We start from the raw sequence: 23,388 nt of genomic DNA on the forward strand, positions 1-23,388 counted from the left end.
ACGACATCCCCTCCACCCAACTCCCAGTCTCTGCCCCTCCTATCTATCTGGATGAATATTTCTTCTGTAAATCCTGGTCGTTGGACTTTCAAAGTTTGATTTTCTGCAAGTTCTGGTTGTTTGCTGTTTTTAGGTTAGTTGTGATCCTTCTTATGGTTGTGACAGGAGGCAAAGCATATCTACCTATGTCTCCATCTTGGTTGGAAGACCAGGGGCTGGAATTATAAGAACTATGTAATTGCTCCATTTCTGTTTAGTTTGTTTTCTACCAAGGTTACTGGTGACACTATTTAAACCGAAAAGACCCAAGGGCTTATCTTTAAGAACAGCAAGAGGATAAGTTGGGCACTGTAATCCATTCCATTGCCAGGTTTGAGGAGGAGAAGAAAGGACCTCAATCAATAGAGTAGTAGTGCTAGTTACTAAAGAAATAAAGAACAAATGAATGTCAGAAATCTTATACATGGAATCTGATCTGGGTTTGAAAGGGATATTTAGCCACCAAAAGGTCTATATGATTGCTGGAACTATCCCCTTACCCCCACTTAATCTTACAGTGTATATGAAACATGGTAAAATCTTTCAACTTTGTCTACATATGTACTTAGGCTAAAGAAAGACTTTCAGCCTCATTTGGCTCAGTGAAACATTTGATGTCTCAGGAATCAAGTGTCACAGGCTTGTCAAGGATCTGATGGTGGTTGTGGGCCTCCTCACAGAAAGATGCAAGCACGAGTCTTGTGTAGAATGTCAGAGAGTTTGTGAATGTCTGGTTAAGGTACCTCCCAGCCTAGAAAGAAGCGATGGATTCACATAATATACTGTAAGGGTTTCAAATTACCAATTCTCATAGGAAATGGGACCTCATGGATTCCCCAGAATCCCCCCAGCACCTTTTGGTGATAGGTATTATCTCTATCAGTGTTCACTCCATTTCAAGTAATCATATACAATTCAGATTCAACAATATTGTCCGAGTATCTTCATCCTGAGTGTACCCACAGTTACACATAATGAAGAAAATTTCAAACAGAATTAGTTGACATTCTTGCCAATGGACCACTTTGGTCCATGACATCCCTGATGCCCAAAGAGATCTCTGATCCACATACTACATCTATTGCTAATTTCTTTCATTCATTACCCTAAATACTGATGTCTTCTTACAGACTTTTTTTATAAGTGATATTTCATTACTTTTTTTTATTGTTTTTCTATTACTGTTGTCCCATTTTTCCCCCATTGCTCTCCCTTACCCCATCCACCTCCCTTCTCCCACAGTCAATCCCCACCTTGTTGTCCATTTCCATGGGTCATTTATAATAGTTCCTTCACTAGACCATTCCCCTTATTATCCTCCTTCTCCCTGTCCCCCTTTCCCCCCTGGTCACTGTCACTATGATTATCATACATATTTTGAATTCAATGCACACAGAGGACACTTCATCAGCTTTAATGCTATCTCCTTCAGTAATATGGACATGATATTAGGAGAGATTTTTTTAAGAATCTGCACAAATTTTCCAACTCAGTTAGTTTCTCCCCATTTTTAAGACAGGCAGTAGTTGAGTTTTCTTATCACCATCACATCTCTGTGTTTGGTAGTTCTGCATTTCCTACTTTTTCCTCTCCATCACTTGCAGATTCCATCTCAGACCTTGACCCTTCATCTTTAGCAGGTGATACTGTAGTCACTGGACCAATTCCCAGCCTTGACCTTTCTATGGGAATCACAGTGACATTCTGATCAAGGGGAGGAGATCTGGAAGTTAAGTAATTGAGGAAGGAGATGATCCCTAGGGGAAGAGAAGAATTTGAGGTGAGTTTCAATAGACATATGGTCTTTTGGCTTTTAAAATTCTTACTTATTCTTTAAATACTCAGTTCAAAAGGTCTATTTTCAGTGAAGCCAACCCTTCTCTCCCCCAGCAGATTTCCTTTACCCTTCTGTGCTTCCATTTCATCATAGTATTTCTCATATGGTAGGACAAATCTTGAACCACCTGGATTCGAGTCATAGTTCCACTACTTTCTGTGTGGCCTTAAGCAAGTCATTTCTACTGTCTATGGCTCAGTTAGTGGCAGAACAGACAAACTAATTCCAAGTTTTCAGCTTCATACCATACTGCCTCTCAATGTAAAAATGTTCGAAACAGGAATAATCAGTGCTTCTATTTCTCCAAGACTCTGCCTCTATTTAAGAAGTGGTTTCCCCTTCCATCCATCTAGAATGAGGCAGGGGACTGACTCACCAGAAAATATGTATAAGAAGTCACTCCACCAATTAAGATAATAGGCCCATAGGAGATCTGACTCCATGGCATCTCTGGTGTGCCAGTGAACCTGTGCCAGAAATAGGATGAGGCAGAAGAGCAAGAAGATGGCTAGGACCAGAAGAAAAGATGTCATAACCCATCAGTTTCTTCAGTCTGCCTTGACTACCACCCCCACCTCTTCTGCTTCCAGATACTATATGTATGACAGGCTGAAAATTTGGGGATTGACCAAGATGGGGGAGAAAGTTACCTCTCCCCCAGCAAAAGTTACCTAAATTGTGTTTTATACAATAAGACAGGGTAGGTAGCTGGCAACTTGATGTGATATTGAAGAAGAGAAAAGGGACAAGAAAAAGATGAAAGCCCTACAGATAAACTTTGTTCCCTTGACTATTTTACCCCAGCATCACCCTGCCAGTCTGTATTTGTACCTGAGATAAAGCTGAGCATGGATACCTTCAGATCCAAGTTGGTAGTCCTGCTTCCTCTTTTAGGGAGGCAAGAACTTAAGAGCCAGCCAAGACCAATGAGTATGGTGAGGACAGAGATTAAGAAGAAGACCCTGGAATATTGGAGGTAATCTGCCAAAGAGAAGGAGAAAGGAAAGGCTTAGTTAGTTCAATGGGGAACCTCTCTCAAGAAAACCAGATAGAGTCTTTGAGAAGGGGGTGAGGACTAAGGAAATAAAGCTGAGCTTGTTATGTGGCATCCAGAGAACTAATAAAGATTTTCTTTCTCAGCTCTTCATTGATACTTGGAATTTCTTTACTATGAAGGTAAAGCTTTCATTGCAAAAGTAAAGATAATATACAAATAGTTCTGGGTATGTTAACACATTAACTTATATGTGAAATAGCTAATTAGAGTTAGAAGTTTAACATCACAACACAGATTAAAATTTTTTCTCCTTACTAATTCTAATCCTAAAAGTAATAAATGTTCAATATAAAGAGTGGAAAGGCTACAACAATACCAAGAAGAAGGAAGAAAATGAGACACAATCCTACTACTGAGAGGCAACCATTGATAGTATTTTATTTCTTTCTAGTATTATTTTATTTTATTTGTTTCTAGTATTTTCCTATCCTCTATACATAGTAGATATAATATTCAATATCATGTGAATTTTTTACTTTATATTATATGCTAACAATTTTCCCAGATTACATTGTAAACATCATTTTTAATGGCTACAAAATAGTATGTTATATTTTGTTTAATGATTAAACCATTGTTGAAGTTTCTGCTTTTTTCTCTTTCAAATGTATCTGATATGTATAAGCCTTATTAGCCTATGGCTACAAAATGAAGTCACGTTTACTTTAATTCCTATTTTTTAATAATTTCATGCCCTCAAATTTACTAGATTTCAGGGATTTAATACCCTCAAAATATCTCCCATTCTTTTGAAATTTCCTCAAGGTCTTATCTCACATTTGTTCAGGGAGAGGTGTGCTGAAGTTTTTTTGCTCCAAAGACCTTACCCAAGTTCTCTACTCTCCTCTCCCCTCTCCTCTTGGCTCCAGATCAGATCACTGCTCTTTTTGGCTCTGCCACTCACTTCAAATAGGAGGTTGGTAAGAGAGGAGGGGCATGCTAAGCCTAACTTTTTGTTACCACATCCCTTATATAGAACAGATCCATCCTAATGTCTCAAAAATGTTTTAAGAAACAGAAGCTAGCCTTTCCATCCTGGGCCTGGGAGAATGGCTCCCACAAAAAGGGTGGCAAGAAGAAGGGGTGCTCTGTCATCACTGAGGTCGTGACCAGAGAATACACCATAAATATTCACAAGTGCAACCATGAAGTGGGTTTAAAAAAGCATGCCCCTTAGGCACTCAAAGAGATCTTGAAATTTGCCATGAAGAAGATGGGAACTCCAGATGTGCACATTGTCACCAAGCTCAACAAAGCTGTCTGGGCCAAGGAAATAAGGAATGTCCCATACCTTATCCAGGTGTGGCTGTCTAGAAAATGTAATTAGAATGAAGATAGACCAAACAAGCTCTATACACTGGTTACCTATGTACCTGTCACCACTTCCAAAATCTAAAAACAGTTAATGTGGTTGAGAACTAACTGCTGGTTGTTGAATAAAGTTATAAAACTGCAAAAAAAAAAAAAAATGGAGGCTAACTTATATTTGTAAGATGATGTAGCTTTTCTGAGATACCGCAGACCCACAGATTTCTTCAATATCCTTTTCAGGGTGCCTCCTTATCTAACTTCTTCCCAGTCTCAATGTAACAGGGCCAACTCATCTCCACCACAGAAAATTCTCTAAGTAATTCTATGCCTAAGAATCTCAATTCAGCTTCCAAGTAACCCAGAGACAAAAAATTATGTACAAACATTATCCCAATCTAAGTTCTGCCTCTAAAGTTTTATTTACTTTTCTAGAACATACCAGTTACTAACACCATCAATAATAGTTATGTTCATAAAAAGAAATTATACCCCTAGTCACAGAGGTGAGTTGCTCTTCAAGTTAGCCACATTCAAACATAATAACCCAAGAGCAGCACATTTTCTAAAAACTGCATCACACAGAATTAGCAATATATCTAGCCAGTCAGAACCACCAGCCCATACTGAACTGAAGAACCTCAGTGACAGACATCTTTTGCAGTATTTAGCCCACAGTATCCTATGGGCTCTAGCAGCCCATGTTTATAGACTGGAACCCTTACCTACAGCCCGCTGAGTATAGCTAATTGAACTAAGGAAGGGTGTCTGACCCATGTTTGGTCAACGTGATTATTATATTTAGAAATTTGGATTTAGGACTGATCAATGCTAATTTCCTCTTTTCCTTGCTTGAATCAAGAATATATAAAGCTAGACTAGGATATTACTTTTGGGACACTTACACACCAATAAATAAGAAAAATTGAGCTGTAGAGGTAAAATAATGCATAAACAAAGATAGGTGATATAACAACTCTAGAGACACTGAGTGACTGGTGGTCTTGACCCAGTCTCTTTGGAATTCCCTAAGGTCCAGCAAACTTCCTGACTTTGGGAGTCTATGAGATTCTTCTGAAACTTTATAAATAATTTTTCTCTTTAGCTTATGCTAGTTCAAATTAGTTCTAATATTTAAAACACAAAAGTACACTGTATAAGATATTCAGTCCAATTCCTATATAAGATATGTTACAGTCCAGTCTTTATTCTACTATGAGGGGAAGACTGTGATTTCATGTTCTTACAATTTTCTCTGCTGTAGCTCCTCATCTCTTGAAAACTAAATAAAATCACTCACAAATCCAAAGGAACACTAAAGATTTATGCATATAACAGACTAACCACTGAAAGGAATCAGGTATACTAGTCATAATCATCCATCACAAATTGCCTAACCAAACTAAACACTTAGCATCAGAGCTTAAAACAGCTGCATTAGTTACCTTCATAGTTTTAAAAATGTATTTAACAAAACAAAAACAAAGTTTCCAAACCTGAATTTAACCTCTATCTCCTGTAAGACCAAAACTTACTTCAATTTTTAAATAACAGTTTTGTGGATCTCAGGATGCTTTGAGACTTTAGCTGGCCCTCCCCAAGGCCCAGTTCTGGTGAAAACCAGCCTTTGTTCACAGCTTGATACTTCTAGAATTCATCCAGGCCCCGCAGAGGGAGTCACATGCTAGGGATCCTGATAGCTCCAAAAAGGTTTCCGAGGGCCAGTCACATGCAGCATCTAACATAGGACTGAACCATGGTCTTTGGAGATCTACCTATTACATAGGAATGAACACCAAGAGGCAGCCAAAACAGGAAAACAAAGAAACATGCCCCAAAGAAACAGAAAAGGAACAACAGGGTTATCCAGAAGAAAAGCTAAGTGAAATAAAGGCAAGAAATTTATCAGAGATAGAATTCAGAGTAAATATTATAAGGGTGCTCAACAGCATGAAAAAAAGACATAGAAAAGAGCCAGTCAGAAATTAAGAATGCAATATATGAAATAAATAATACACTGGAAGAAATAAACAGTAGATTAGATGAAACAGAGGATCAAATTAGCACTTTAGAAGATAAGGTAGGAAAACACATCCAATCAGTAACAAAAAGAAACATAATTTTTTAAATTAAGATAGTTTAAGGAACCTTTGGGACAACATAAAGTGTAACAACATCTGCATCATAAGAATACCAGAAGGAAAGTAAGGAAGAGATTGAGAACCTATTTGCAGAAATAATGACCCAAAATCTCCCTAACCTGGTGAAAAAAAAAGATACACAAGTACAGTAAGTACAGAGAGTCCCAAATAAGATGAACCCAAAGAGGCCCACACCAAAGTACATCACAATTAAAATGGCAAAGCTTCAAGATAAGGAAAGAACCTTAAAAGCCACAAGAGAAAAGCAGTTAGTTACCTAAAGGGAGCTCCCAGAGAATGTCATCTGGTTTCTCAACAGAAACATTTCAGGCCAAAGGGGATAGGCATGAAATATTCAACGTGATTAAAAGCAAGGACAAACTACCAAAGCTACTTTACACAGAAAGGCTATCATTTAAAATTTAAGAAGAAATAAAGAGCTTCCCAGGCAAAGAAAAGCTAAAAGAGTTTGTATCCACAAAACCAGTGTTGCAAAAATGTTAAATGACTTGCTTTAAGGAAAATAAGAAAAAGGAAAATAGTAAAAAATAAAATGGCAATAAATACATATCTATCAATAATCACTTTAATGTAAATGTCTTAAATGTTCCAGTCAAAAGACAAAGAGTACAATGGGGAGGGGGTTGACTGTGGGAGAAGGGGTGGGCTGAATTGGGGGGAGGAGCCATGGAGGAAAAAGTGGGACGACTGTAATAGAAAAACAATAAATAAATTTTAAAAAGACATAGGGTAGCTGAATGGATAAGAAAACAAGACTTATATGTATGCTGTCTTCAAGAGACTCACCTCAGAACAAAAGATACACACGAACTAAAAGTAAAGGGATGGAAAAATATATTTCATGGAAATTTAAAGGAAGAAAAGCTGAGCTAGCAATATATATATATATGACAAAATAGACTTTAAAACCAAGGCTATAGTAAGGGACAAAGGAAGACAGTACATAATGATAAAGGAAACAATTCAACAAGATAATATAACCCTAGTAAACATTTATGCACCCAAATAGGAGCATCTAAATATGTAAAACAAATCTTGATGGACATAAAGGGAGAGATCAATAGAAATACAGTCATAGTTGGGAATTTTAACACACCATTGACTTCAATGGATAGATCTTCCAGGCAGAAAATCAACAATGAGACAGCGGCCTTAAACAACACACTGGATCAAATGGATTTAGTGGATACATTCAGAGTTTTTCACCCCAAAGCAGCAGAATATACATACTTTTCAAGTACACATGGAATATTTTCTAGGAGACACTACGTTAGGACACAAAACAAATCTCAATAAATTCAGGAAGACAAATCATATCAAGCATCTTCTCTGACCACAATACTATGAAACTAGAAATCGATCACCAAATGAATACTGAAAAACATGCAAAGACATGGAAACTAAATTATTTCCTTTTTAAACACATTTTAAAATTATTTATTTATTTGTTTATTTATTTATTTTTAGAGAGAGGGGAAAGGAGAAAGAGAGGGACAGAAATATCACTGTGTGGTTGCCTCTCACTCGCGCCCCCAACTGGGGACCTGACATGCAACCTAGTCATGTGCCATGACTGGGAATTGAACCAGCAACACTTGGCTCACAGGCCGATGCTCAATCCACTGAGCCACAGCAGCCAGGGCTAAATGATTTCTTATTAAGCAATAATGAGTCAACGACAAGGTCAAGGAAGAAATCAAAAGATATCTCGAAACAAATGAAAATGATAACACAACAATCCAAAATCTGTGGGACACAGGTAAAGAAGTCCTAAGAAGGAAATCCACAGCATTATAGGCCTATATCAAGAAACAAGGAAAAACTCAAATAAACAACCTAACTTTACACTTAAAGGAACTTGAAAAAGAACAATAAACAAAGCTCAAAGTTAGTAGAAGGAAGGAAATAATAAAAATTAAAGCAAAAGGAAATAAAATAGAGTATAAAACATAAACAAACAAAAGGTCAATGAATCTAAGAGCTGTTTCTTTGAAAAGATAAACAAAATTAACAAACCTTAAACCAGACTCATCAAGAAATGAAACAGGAGAGTGACCACTGACACCAAAGAAAAACAAAGGATTGTAAGAAAATATTACAAACTATATGCCAACAATTTTGAAAACCTGAATGAAAACGATAAATTCCTGGAAACATACAATCCTCCAAAACAAATCAGAAAGAATCAGGGAATCTAAGTAAAAAGATTATACCTAGTGAAATTGAAGCAGTAATAAAAAATAATAAAAACTCCTAAAAAAAACAAAAGCCCTGGACAGGATGAATTCACAGGTAAATTTTACCAAACATTCCAAAAACACCTATTTACACTTCTCAAACTATTCCAAAAAAATTCAAGGGGAAGGATGACTCACAAACTCATTTTACAAGGCCAACATTATCCTATTTCCAAAACCAGATAAAGACACTGCAAAGAAAGAAAATTATAGGCCAATATTCCCGAAGAACACAGATGCTAAAATCTTCAATAAAGAATTAGCAATCTGAATACAGCAATACATCAAAAAGATCATACACCATGATCAAGTGGGATTTATTCCAGGGATGCAAGGCTGGTAGAATATTTTCAAATCAATAAACATGATATACCACATAAACAAAATGAAGGATAAAAATCACATGATTGTATCAATAGATGCAGAAAAAGCATTTAATAAAATTTAGTGCCCATTAAAAAATAAAATCTCAGCAAAGTGAAAATACAGTGAACATACAAAATGTAATAAAGGCTATATATGATAAACCGCCTAGCAACATTATACTCAAAGAGAAAATACAACAAATGTTCTCCATAAGATCAGAACAAGGCAGGGATGGCCACTTTAACTTCTCATGTTCAATATAGTACTAGAAGTCCTAGCCATAGCAATCAGACATGAAGAAGAAATAAAAGGCAACCAAATTGGAAAGGAAGTAAAACTGTCATTATTTTCAGATGACATGATACTGTACATAGATAATCCTAAAGAGTCCACCAAGAAACTACTAGAACTGATAAATGAATTCAGTAGGGTAGCAGGATACAAAATTAATATCCAGAAATTTGTTGCAGTTTTATACCAATAATGAACTATCAGAAAGGGAAACTTAAAAAACAACCCCACCCACGATTGCTTTGAAAAGAATAAAATACCTAGGACTAAATTAAGAATGTAAAGACCTGTACTTGGAAAATTATAAGACACTGAAGAAAGAAATAGAAGGAGACACAAATAATTGGAAGTATAGTCCATGTTCATGGATAAGATAAATTAACATCATTAAAATGTCCAGGGTCAGGATGGAGACATAGGTAGACATGCTTTGCCTCCTTGCACAACCATAAGAATGACCACGACTAACCTCAAAACAAAAAACACTTAGAACTGCCAGAAAGTTGGACTGTATGGAAGTCTGACAATCAAAGATTTAAAGAAGCCATATTCATTCAGATGTGTAGGAGGGGTAAAGATGGAGAGCTGAGGTGGAGAGAATGTGGTATAGTAGTGAGAGGCAAGGAGGCAGTAGCAGTGACTGACAGAATGGGCAGTCCTGCATTCACATGTGGTGAATAAAAATTGGGGGGATTATCTTGGGAGAAAGTGATTCCTAGCCCCATGACAGATCACACAGTCCAGGGTCCAGCACCAGGAAAATAAAGCCTCATAACTTCTGCCTATAAAAACCAGTGGGGGTTGGCCCATTGCCTCAGACTGTGAAGCCCAGAGGGTGTGCGGACAGAGAAAGCTCTCAGTCTCTCAGCGGAGAGAGAATGGCAGGAATCCATCTTGGACCCCCACCCCCACGCAAAGCGCCACAGTGTGGTGAGAAGGGTCACACGGTAGTGACAAGTGCAAGGGGCTCCACCCCCAATAGTGTAGGACGTGTGACAGCCCCACCCAGGAAGCAAAAAACTGTCAGGGTGGCACGGTTAATGATAGAGATCGCAATTATGCAGCTGACCAGAAAGCAAATACATGAACTAATGGACAAACAGATAGATAACCTTTCTGAGGCTCAGTTCAGAGCTATAGTTATAAGACAGCCTACAGAAATAACAGCAGGACTTAATCAAGACGGGGAAGGAATAATGGCTAGTTCTGCTGAAATGAATGAAAACACATACAAAACAAGTGGTGAGGGAAGGAAAACCAGGGATCAAATCAACAAATTGGAACATGGGGAAGGAACAAACAAGTCAACCAGTGCAGAAAGAAGAAACAAAGTGAGGAAAATGAGGAGAGGCTCAGAAACCTCTGGGACAACTATAAGAAAGTGAACATCCGAATTATAGGATTGCCAGAGGGTGAAGAAGAACTAGAAATTGAAAAATTATGTGAAAAAATAATGAAGCAAAACTTCCCAAACTTGGGGAAGGAAATAGACTTACAGGTCCAGGAAGCGCAGAGAGTTCCAAATCAACTGGACCCAGGGAGAACCACACCAAGACACATTATAATCAAAATGTCAAAAATTAAGGATAAAGAGAAAATCTTCAAAGCAGCAAGAGAGAAGAAGAGAATTATGTACAAAGGGGTCCCAATTAGACTATCAGCTGATTTCTCAAAGGAGACTCTGCAGGAAAGAAGGGACTGGCAAGAAATATTCAAAGTAATGAAAAGCAAAAACCTACAGTCACGATTACTCTATCTAGTGAAGCTGTCATTCAGAATAGAAGGGCAGAGAAAGTGCTTCCAGGACAAAGTAAAACTGAAGAAGTTCATTAGGTCCAAACTACTGTTATATGGAATGTTAAGGAATGTGTTTAGGAGAAAAAGGATCAAAACTATGAACATTAAAATGAAAACTATATCACAACCACCACCAACAGAAGCTAGGGAATCAAAACAAAGGCCAACTAAGTAGGCAACAAGAGTGGAAAAAGAATTACAGGTATGCGGAACATATGGGGGGAGGTCAACGAGGAGGGGGAAGTGGGGAAAGGAAGGGAGATGATGCAGAAATTAAGAAGCATAGTAGGAGGGAGTGGAGTAGACATGAAGATGTTGAGAAGAACTATATGCACAACCAATGGGCATGGACTAAGGGGGGAGGGGACAAATATGGGGAGGGAGGGTCACTGGGTGGAGGGGAGCAGAGGGAAAAGAAATTGGGACAGCTGTAACAGCATAATCAATAAAACATTTTTTAAAAAACCACTGGGGGTTGGGGTGGTGGAATAAACTGCCAGTCTCTCAGGAGAGTCTGTCTATAGGGCCTGAACAGTTATAGAACATGCACAAACCCACCCATTCTGAGAAGCACCACCAGGGTGGCAGCTAGAGGAGTGCCAGTTGCATACAGGAAGGGGTTGAAGTGACTGGAAACAGGGCAACTTCCAAGCTAGCATCCAGCAGCCAGGCAGGAGCATTGTCCTCTCTGATCCCTCCCACACCTACAGAACAACAAACCTGTGAAGCAGGTTTCCCTACCCTGGTGAATACCTAAGCCTCACCCCTTATAACAGGTATGCTAAGAGAGTCAAAATAACTCTACCTATTGCACAGAAATAAACACAGGGAGGTTGCCAAGTTGAAGAGACAAAGAAATATGGCCCAAATTAAAGAACAGAGCAAAACGCCAGAAAAAGAACCAAGCAAAATGGAAACAGCCAATCTATCAGATACAAAGTTCAAAACACTGGTGATAAGAATGTTCAGAGAACTCATTGAGTATGGCAAAAGCATAAGGGAAGAAATAAAGGCTACATGGAGTGAAATGAAGAAAAATCAACATGAAACTAATGGTGAAGGGAAGGAAGCCAGGGTTCAAATTAACAATTTGGAACATAAGGAAGAAATAAACAGTCAACTAGTGCAGAATGAAGAAACAAAAATTGAGAAAAAAAAATGAGGAGAGAATTAGAAGACTTTGGGACATCTCCAGAAGTGCCAACATCTGAATCATAGGGATGCCAGAAGGAGAAGAGGAAGAGCAGGAAATTGAAAACTTGTTTGAAAAAATAATGAAAGAAAACTTCCCTAATTTGGAGATGGGAATAGACATACAACTCCAGAAAGAACAGACTCCCAAATGAGTTGGACCCAAAGAGGCCAAACCAAGACACATCATAATTAAAATGCTATAGGTTCAAGATAAAAAGAGAATCTTAAAAGCAGCAAGAGAAAGCAGAGCTATCTGCAAAGGAGTTCCCATAATACTGTCAGCTGATTTCTCAAAAGAAACTGCAGGCGAGAAGGGACTGGCAAGAAGTATTCAAAGTGATGAAAAGCAAGGACCTACAACCAAGACTACTCTGTCCAGCAAAGCTATCATTTAGAATGGAAGGGCAGATGAAGTGCTTCCCAGACAAGGTAAAGCTAAAGGAGTTCATCATCACCAAGCCCTTATTATATGAAATGTTAAAGGAATTTATTTAAGAAAAAGAAAAAGATCAAAGCTATGCACATTAAAATGAAAACAAACCACAAGTATCAACAACTGAATCTAAAAAACAAACTAAGTAATCATCTAGAACAGGAACAGAATCATAAATATGAGGACCATATGGAGGATTATCAGTGGGGAGGAGGAAGGAAAAGAACAGGGAAAAGGGTACAGGATTTAAAAGCAAAGTTGGTAGATACAAAATAGACAGAGGAATATTAATAATAGTAAAGAAAATGGGAAGCTGAAGAACTTACATGCATGACCCATAGATATGAAATAAGGGGGGATTGCTACAGGAAGTGGGTATGGGGCAGACAGAGGCAAAGGGGAAAAATTGAGACAACTGTAATAGCATAATGAATACAATATACTTAAAAAAATAAAATGTCTGTACTACCCAAAGCAATCTAATGATTCAAAGGAATTTCTATCAAGATATCAAAGATGTATTACACAGAACTAAAACAAGTATTACAAAAATTTATATGGAACCACAAGAGACATTGAATAGCAACAGCAATCTTGAGAAAAAAATGACAAAGTTGATGGAATCATGCTAACATAATATCAAAATATACTCTAAGTCCATAATAATCGAAACAGCATGGTGCTGCCGTGAAAACAGACACATAGATCAATGGAATAGAATGAGAGCCCAGAAATAAACCCACACTTTTTATAGCTAGTTAATATTTGACAAAGGAGACAAAAACATGCAACGGATAAAGATAGTTTATTCAATAATATGCTGTTGGGAAAATTAAACAGATATGTGAAGAAAAATTAAAATAGACCATCTTATTATTCCACACAAAAGAATACATTCAAAATGGGTTAAAGACTTAAATGATAGACTCAAAACCATAAAAATCCTTGTAGAAAACATAGGTAGTAAAATCTTGGACGTTGCTCTTAGCAATATTTTTCCTGATGTATCTCCTCAGGAAAGGGGGAAAGAAACTGGAATAGATCAAACTAAAAAGGTTTTGCACAACAAAATAAACCATCAAAAAATCAAAAGACCAACCCACTAAATGGGAGAACGTTTTTGCCAGTACATCTGATAAGACTTTAATATTCAAAATTTATTAAAACTTATAAAATTCAAACAAAGCAAACCAAACAACCCAATTTAAAAATGGATAAAGGACCCAAATAGACACTTCTCCAAGGAGGACATACAGATGGCCAATAGACATATGAAAAGATACTCAATGTTACTAACAATCAGAGAAACACACCTTAAATCCACAATGAGATATCACATTATACCTCTCAGAATGTGATCATGAATAAATCATCAAACAGCAAGTGCTGATGAGGATGTGGAGAAAGGCAATTTGTCAGATGCAGAGTTCAAAGCACTGGTTATAAGGATGCTCAAAGAACTTTGTGAGGACCTCAAAAGCATAAAATAGATCCAGTCAGAAATGAAGGATACACTAATTAAAATTAAGAACAATTTACCAGGAAACAATAGTAGAGTGAATGAGGCCAAGAATCAAATCAATGATTTGAAACAAGAAAGCAAAACAAGAAGGAAAAAGAATCCAAAAGAATGAGGATAGTGTAAGTAGCCTCTGAGACAAGTTCTAGCACTCCAACATTTGCATCATAGGATGCCAGAAGTAGAAGAGAAAGAGCAAAAATTGGAAATCCATTGGAAAAAATAATGAAAGAGAACTTCCCTAGTTTGGCAAAGGGAATAAACATGTAAGTCCAAGAAACACAGAGAGTCCCAAACAAGATGGATGCTAAGAGGCCCACTCCAAGATTCAATGTAATTAAAATGCTAAAGGATAAAGATAAGAAAGGAATCTTAAAATGAGCAAGAGAAAAAGTTACCTACAGGGGGTTTTCCACAAGACTGTCAGCTGATTTCTAAAAAGAAATGTGCAGGCTAGAAGAGATTGGCAAGAAATATTCAAAGTCATGAAAAGCAAGGACCTACAGCCAAAATTGTTCAACCCAGAACAAATATCATTTAGACTCAAAAGGCAGATAAAGAGCTTCCCAGACAAGAAAAAGCTAAAGGAATTTATCATCACCAAACTATTATTATACAAAGTGTTAAAGGGACTTATTTTTTTAAAAGATCAAAACTATGAACAATAAAATGGCAATAAATACATATCTATCAACAATTGAATATAAAAAAAACTAAGCAAACAAGAACAGAGACGGTATCATGGATATGAAGTGGGTTTTGATGGTTGCAAGATAGGAGAAAGGTGTAAAGGAATGTGTGAATAGGAGGGGATTAAGAAGTACAAATTGGGAATTCTGGATAAGATGGAGGCCTAGACAGACAGGTTGTATCTCCCTCCACAACTAAGAAGGAATACAACTACCTCAAAATGAGAGACAACCAGAAGTTCCAGAAAATCAAGCTGCATAGAAGTCTAACAAACAAAGATATAAAGAAGAAATACTCATCCAGACAGGTAGGAGGGATGGAGCCAGGGCGGAGTGGACACGATGTGGTGGCAGCAGCAGTGGCAGCAATGGCAGGTCAGTGTAAAGAGCAGTCACAGGTTTTAAAAAGTAGGGAGGGACACCTGGGGAGCACTCCCAGCACCAGACCAGACCATATAGCTCTCCTTTCCAGTGCTGGGTAAAATAAAGCCTCATTGCTCCTGACTGTGCAAACCAGTGGGGGTTGGGGCATAGGAAGAAACTGCCAGTCTCTCAGTAAGTCCCCTTCTTTAAAGGGCCCACACAGTCCTAGAATATCCACAGACCCACCTACTCTGGGAACGACAGCCAGGGCAATAGCTAGAGAGGCGCCAGTCCCATGCAGAAGTTGGAGAAGTGCCTGGAAAAGGGGTAAGTGCTGAGCAAGTGGCATTGTTTCCCCTCAGACCCCTCCCCCACACACAGTGCCATAACGTGATGAAACAGGTCGCCCTGTACTGACGAACACCTAAGGCTTCACCTCTTACAACATAACAGGTGTGACAGCTCTACCTACATCATAGAGACAAACACAGGAGCCTGTCAAGATGAGTAGACAGAGAAGTATGGCCAAAAAGGGGGAACGGATCAAGATTCCAGTGAGACAATTCAGCGACAAGAAGATAACCAACCTAACAGATGAGGAGATAGCAAACATAGCAGATTAAGAGTTCAAAACACTGGTGATAAAGATGCTCACAGGCTTGACAGATATGCCTGAGTATGGCAAACGCATAAGGGAGGAAGTGAAGGCTATCCAAAAGGAAACGAAGGAAAATCCACACAAAACCAATGGTGAAGGGAAGGAAACCGGGGTCCAAATCAATGATTTGGAATATAAGGAAGAAAAAAACAGTCAACCAGTACAAAATGAGGAAATAAGAACTGAAAAAGAATGAGGAGAGGCTTAGGAACCTCTGGGGCAACTTTAAACATACGAACATTCAGATCATAAGGGTGCCAGAAGGAGAAGAGGAACAGCAAGAAATTGAAAGCTTATGTGAAAAAATAATGAAGAAAAACTTCCCAAATTTGGCAAAAGAAATAAACATACAAGTCCAGCAAGCACAGAGACTCCCAAACAAGCTAGACCCAAGGAGGACCACACCAAGACACATCATAATTAAAATGCCAAAGCTTCAAAATAAAGAGAGAATCTTAAAAGCAGTAAGAGAAAAACAGAGAGTTACCTACAAAGGGGTGCCTATAAGACTGTCAGCTGATTTCTCAAAAGAAACTTTGGAGGCAAGAAGGGACTGGCTAGAAGTATTTAATGTGATGAAAAGCAAGGACCTACAAACAAGACTACTCTATTCAGCAAAGCTATCATTTAGAATGAAAGGACAGATGAAGTGCTTCCCAGGCAACGTAAAGCTAAAGGAGTTCATCATCACCAAGTCATTATTATATGAAATGTCAAAGGGACTTACTTAAGAAACAGAAGGTTAAAACTATGAACATTAAAATGACAACAAATTCACAACTATCAACAACTGAATCTAAAAAATAAAAACAAAATCCAACTAAGCAAACCAGAATAGGAACAGAATCATAGGGATGGGGATCATTTGGGAAGGGAGAGAAATGGGGAAATGGTGCAGAGATTAAGAAGCATAATTGGTTGGTACAAAATAGACAGGGAGAAGTTAAGAATAATATAAAAAAGGGTGAAGCCAAAGAACAAAGAACTTATATGTACAATCAATGGACATGAACTAAGGGGGGTGGGATTGCTGGAGGGAATGGGGGTACTGGGCATAGGGGAGCAAAAGGAAAAAATTGGGACTACTGTAACAACATAATCAATAAAATATACTAAAAAAAAAAGAAGTACAAATTGGTAGTTATACAATAGCCATGGGGATGTAAAGTACAGTAAAGGAAATGGAGTAGACAAAGAACTTATATGCATGACCCATGGACATGAACAATGGTGTAGGAATGCCTGAGGGAGTTGCGGTTTCTGGGTGGAAAAAGGAAGAGCAGGAATAATTGGTACAACTGTAGTAGCATAATCAGTAAAATATAATTTTTTTAAAATCTTAAAACCTAAGTTACAAAAGATCCTATTTGTATGAGAGTAACAAACTTGCTCCAGGGAGAGAGTAATGCCCTAGATCAGTGGTTCTCAACTTTCCTAATGCCGCGACCCTTTAATACAGTTCCTCATGTTGTGGTGACCCCCCAACCATAAAATTATTTTTGTTGCTACTTCATAACTGTAATTTTGCTCCTGTTATGAATCGTAATGTAAATATCTGATATGCAGAATTTATTTTCATTGTTACAAATTGAATATAATTAAAGTATAGTGATTAATCACAAAAACAATATGTAATTATATATGTGTTCTCCGATGGTCTTAAGCGACCCCTGTGAAAGGGTCGTTCAACCCCCAAAGGGGTCGTGACCTAAAGGTTGAGAACTGCTACCCTAGATAGAAGGAACATCCATGTGGGTCACCTGTATCCAAACATTTCTGATGCTTTCTTAAATGATATGCTGTGATATGGACTTAGGTTGCAGGAGTAGCAAGGGAAGCTCTTTATATCTGCCTTTCAATTCTAAATGATATGTGTTCGAGGTAGAGCAATCTTGGCTGTAGGATCCAGCTTTTCATGACTTTGAATATTTCTTGCCAATTCCTTCTAGCCTGCAGTTTCCTTTGAGAAATTAGCTGACAGTCTTACGGGAACTCCCCTGTAGGTAACTAACTGCTTCTTTCTTGCTGCTTTTAACATTCTCTTTTTATCTTTAACCTTTAGCATTTTAATTACAATGGTGCTAATACCTGGGAACATAAGTGGTGTCACTTTCAATTTGGAGAGGATGAAGTCCCAATCACTTGAAAAACTTAATAAGATCCTTGCTGGTGTTCTCAGGATCATCCCAATCACTGATTCTGCACTTCAGAGCACCATTGGTTAAGACGTAAAAGCTACCAATATTGGAAGGTACACTAACAAACCAAAAAGTAGTAGTGTTTCCATTTGGCAGTTTGTAACTGGTGGGTGGTATTTCCATCTACTGTTGTGAAAGTTTGCCTGGGAAGTTTTGGAAAGTGAGAGAGGCAGGGCTATAAGCCACCAGCTCTTGTGAACAAATAGGCTCAGTTTACAGTAGACATCCTTCTCCTTTATAGCTATCACCCTACTGAAAGGAAGCAGTGGGGAGGGCAAGATGACATTAGAGGAAAGAATCAGAGGAGAGAAACAGCACCTGCTACTCAGTGGTGCCAAAGAGATTTGGTGGTGGGCACCCTCATCACACCCTATATTCTTCACCAAAAATTAAATAATTACTGAGAGGTGGTGTAACTGTGAAGGAGCTAGACTGAGTGGGTGGATCTGGTGTGTGGATATTGATTTTGAGAAAGAAGGCAGTATTGTTTGAGACAAAGCAAGGTGATTAGACCACTTACAATATTTAGGCAAATCTAAATCTCCACGTTGCTGCTATAATGCCTTTATTCCAAGTACACAAGGCCAAGGCAAAACTTCCCTACACTCAGAGGAAATGCACATAGGAGGTGGTTTGGAAAGGATCCTGGATGGAGATATAGCTCCCTGGAGAGAAAGCTGTAAAATCTGCTTAGTGTCTGGTTTCCTGGTGATCTTGGTGCCAGAATAAAGCCCCTCCCACAACCTGGTGATGTTTAATATACAGTTCCCCAGGCCCTGGCTCTGGAGTACCCAGTGCCTTTATCAAAAGACCTACCCTATCTTCCCCACCCTCTACAAAACAGTTAGTTACTCTTTGTGGCAACACATTTTTTTACATTACGTTCTGATCTCACCTACACTCCGAGGGAATTAACAGAAGGATCTATTCCACACCTCTGACCTAGTAATAACAGTGAAGGATGGTGTCCTCTTCCCCTCACCCCTTCGTAATCTCATTAGCAACAGCTACAACAGAGAGTCTAATTGTCATTTACAACCAGGTGAGGTCAGAGGCAGGGGCACAGTGCCCTGGAGTGAACCCAAGACAGAGGACATGAGTACACACATTCTTGAGCCCTCATGGGACAGCCTCTGTGGAACTCTTAGAAGTGACTAAGGATACCATGGGAGCAAGGGCTAAATTCTTGCAATCCACTAGATAAAAGTTTAAAACTCTTGAATTTGGATAATAGTGGATTTGGGCAATAATAATATATTATTGTCACAGGCTGATGAAGCGTGGACATATGAATTATATTTTGGGAATTCCTTATGAGACTGAACCTAGAATTAGGACTAGTTAACATTGGAAATAGGAGGTTGGGTGGGTACTTAAAACTGTATACATAGAAGACTTACTTAGTTGACTTTCTCTAAACTATTAACATTTGGCTTCAGGTGAATTCAAGGCTTAAAAAAAAACTATTTGCTGCTTTGAGTGGCAAAATATCAAGATTCTGACTCATTAAAAATTTAAACAATAATCTCAAATTCTGAGTTATAGCCTGGGACACAGTTACACATTCAAGTATTAATCACATTGCTTCACAGTAACAGCTTGTAAATGACAAAAGAGTTCTTCCCAGAGAGTAAAGAGAATATCAACTTATTATTTGGGGAAGGAAACAACCTGAGATAGAAGGGAGAAAGCGTACACTGAGGACACCAAAGAAGGCATGGCTATAGTCACGACTTGGCGAGACCCACCCTCGACTTAGAGATGTGAGGTCCAAAGATCTTGGAGAAAGAAAGATGAAGGACAGTGTGGCAGAAAGCTCTGAAACTGTGGGGCCTGCAGCATTTATTTAGTGGCACTCACAGGGTGGCTTGGGCGTGTGGCTCCAGCACAGCTCATGCTTGCATGAGATCCAAAGTCCTGAGTAGAGCTGAAGGCCATCCTTGATCACCAGGAACTGCACCCAGTTCAGTGGGGACACGCAGATCAGCATTAGAAGGCTAAAACTACAGAGGCTGCCACAGAACATTCGGATGTACGTGTGTGTCTGATCCACATGCTGCTGCCGCCTCTGGGGTGGCATCGAGGCACTCGGATGTTTGTTGGTGGGGAGGGTAGGCTACAAGGACGAGGGAAATATTGCCTACCCAAAAAGATAACCCTTGATCCCCAGGGTCATCTACTCTTCTCTACCTTGAGTATCCCCATGTGGGTTTGATTTGTGGATATCTATCCCTACACTTTCTATGAAAAACAAGGGGGTAATATTTTCTCTGTCTTTAGGACACTCTTTCTAGGTCTGCCTTTAAGTAAGTCCTCTTCCTCCCATCTGGCCTGTAATTAGGTAACTCCTTACCCTTTGGTATTTCCGGTTCCCCTTAAGTTTGGGAACCTCAGGATTGTAGAAGGTCAAGACTAATTGATCTCTCCTCTCCATCTTGGCAGCCAGTTCACTTTCTAACTGTCATGGAATTTGTGTCACAATTCCGTGACACAAATGCTGGCAGAATCAAAAGGGGTCAGAACCCACAGTACATATCCCATGTATCTATGAGGCTCCCCACACTCACTTCTCTGACTCATCCCGACTCCTTTATTAAATAAATCCATAGACATTTTGTCAGCAGTTGCTGTGTGTCAGGCTTTATGTTAGGTCCTGGGACAAAGATGAATAAGACACAGCTTTCTAATAGCAAATAAAAAAGTGTAACTCAGATGTCTCCAGGACTCAGCTTGTGGTTATAATTAAGATTATACGTATGATTTTAATATACTGATATGCTCCTATACTAGTAGCCCAGGATCAGCCCAGGATCTGTGCTTTGGCATGGCTCTAAGAGGAAAGCCCCAGGTGTATCTCAACAGGCTCACAAACTCATCTGTAAGCTGTAGTTCTTCATGCAGCATCCACCCTTTCCTTCCTTTCTTGCTCTGGTTCTCTCTCTTTATTGCCCTCTGCTCATGAAGATATTTAAGGGCATTACCCATCCCCCACAGCTACTGCTGATAGGGCCCACTGTGAAAATGCCAGTATTTCTATCCCCAGGGGTCTACGAGCCAATGTGTTGAAAGGTGCCATCAAGATGCTGCAGCAGTATTAGGTTCTTAGCCAAAGCGAGGGAACTGGTCTTCCCTGGGCACACATCAGCATGACCTGTGCCCAGTGTAATGCAAAGTCTCCTTTTCAAACAACTCAGAGTTGGTCCTAGCTTGTGTCCCTACAAAAGCTCAAAATCAATTCAAGATGCTCAACAGACGTCATCCTGTTCCACAGCATAAGAGTTGATTCAAATAAATACCCAGCTGGATCACCAACTCTTGTTTTCCACGAACAAATCAACTTTGATTCCTAAGTTTGGGCTGAATCAGAATGCCCTTTTACGCTTTGCTAACATACCCTTACCCCTGCCTTTCTCAGGTGGTGGGAACTACCATCAGTAGCCAATAGTATGTCCATGGTTAAATATGTAGTCCTCTTGCAAAATGTAATTTGATTTTCTGTCTCTTCATACTTAGCCTAGTACCTGAAAAAAATAGTATTTAATGTTGAATGAATGAGTCAAGAATACATTTTACATACAGTACAAAGGTTAATACCAATGGCAGAATGGTTAACACTGAGAGAAAAAGTTTGCAAAAGTTTACTTGGAGAGGGGATGTCTTAGCTGGATTTTAAAGGAATCTGCCAGTTCATCAAGGTAGAAGGACTTCTGAAGCAAAGAGAATAATAGTAGGTCTCAGGGCAGTACTCCATGAACAGCATGTGGTTCTAAGGGCACAAGGAGCAGTGTGGTTCTGCTAGGCAGAAAGTCAAAGGTAAGAAAAAGAAAGTCTAAGGTAAATGTTGAAAGTTGCAGATATAGGCAAGAGCTAGACCACAGAATTTTATGCCATATTATGTGATTATGAAGGTGGACGCCCCCCCCCAACCCCCATAAAAACTACAGAATTATTTTCTGGAGGGCAGTCCCCTTATAGCACAGGCTTCCTCTGCTAGGTGAGTGGTCTAAGAACCTACCTGTATCAGTGTACCAGCTGGCATTGTTGTGAGAGTTTGCATTCAGCTTCAGTGAATTTTTTTTAACTCTTTCAACACGTCTGCCCATTTTATGATGGGTAATTTATGAGCACACCAGTGCACACTGTGCTGAGTGTTCAGCAGTTTTTGAAAAGAGTATGATCCCCTTGCCCAACCCTCCCTATTCACCCAATCTCACCCCAAGAGACTTTTTCTTTCCCTGAATGAAAAAGAGTCCTCAAAGGGAAACGTTTTCCTGATGTGGCGGAGGTGAAACAAAAAATGGCAGGAGCACTAGACAGCATCAAAATCAATGAGTTTGGAGCAGTGGGAAAAAAAGTCTCAGTAAGTGTATTGCATCAAATGGAGAGTACTTTGAAGGTGACTGAAGTTTAAACATGTAAGAATAAATACACATTTTTTTAAATAAATAAATTCTGTTTTGAGGGCAGTCTCCCCTCGTATATTGTGAAATCTCAATTATTGGAATACTCTAGCCTTACAGGCATGATTATAGGAAAGACATTTACACCAATAGCAAACTGGTCTGTACAGCATAACTGAGATACACATCTTGGCTAGAGAGCTAGATATAAAGTTTGAATAAACAGGCCTGCATTTTAATACTGGTTCTTTTTTTTACAGGTCTCCATAAAAATATTTTTAAGTATCTTTCATTATGTTGTTACAGCAGTCCCAATATTTTTTCCCTTTTCTCCCCTCCACCCAGTAACCCTCTTCCCTCCAGCAATCCCACCCCCCTTAGTTCATATCCATGCGTTGTGCATAGAAGTTCTTTGGCTTCACCCTTTCCTACATTATTCTTAACTTTCCCCTGTCTATATTGTACTAACCAATTATGCTTCTTACTCCCTGCACCATTTCCTCATTTCTCCTCCTTCCCCCTCCCACCTGATAACCCTCCAAATGATCCCTCTACCTATTCTGGTTTGCTTAGTTGGATTTTTTTTTTTTTTTTAACATTCAGTTGTTGATAGTTGTGAGTTTGTTGTTATTTTAATGTTCATAATTTTGATCTTCTTTTTCTTAATTAAGTAAGTCCCTTTGACATTTTATGTAATAGTGGCTTGGTGATAATGAACTCCTTTAGCATTACCTTGTCTGGGAAGTACTTCATCTGCCCTTCCATTCTAAATGATAGCTTTGCTGAATAGAGTAGTCTTGGTTGTAGGTCCTTGCTTTTCAATCACATTAAATACTTCTA

The 23,388-nt window shown here is 38.8% G+C and overlaps 1 protein-coding gene across 1 annotated transcript; it reads right to left on the minus strand.

Moving 5' to 3' along the window:
• Positions 1–1,584: 1,584 nt before the first annotated feature.
• TMEM202 (transmembrane protein 202) lies at positions 1,585–20,582 on the minus strand. Its single transcript, XM_090271808.1, has 5 exons — positions 20,502–20,582; positions 20,009–20,264; positions 2,708–2,857; positions 2,253–2,384; positions 1,585–1,796 (listed from the first exon to the last, which is right to left on the minus strand). Exons 1-5 carry the CDS (start codon positions 20,580–20,582, stop codon positions 1,585–1,587), a joined length of 831 nt encoding a protein of 276 aa, XP_090127934.1.
• Positions 20,583–23,388: the final 2,806 nt, after the last annotated feature.

The sequence above is a fragment of the Furipterus horrens genome, unplaced genomic scaffold, assembly GCF_987537825.1.
Source record: "Furipterus horrens unplaced genomic scaffold, mFurHor1.1.pri manual_scaffold_3, whole genome shotgun sequence".
Classification (NCBI taxonomy): domain Eukaryota; kingdom Metazoa; phylum Chordata; class Mammalia; order Chiroptera; family Furipteridae; genus Furipterus; species Furipterus horrens.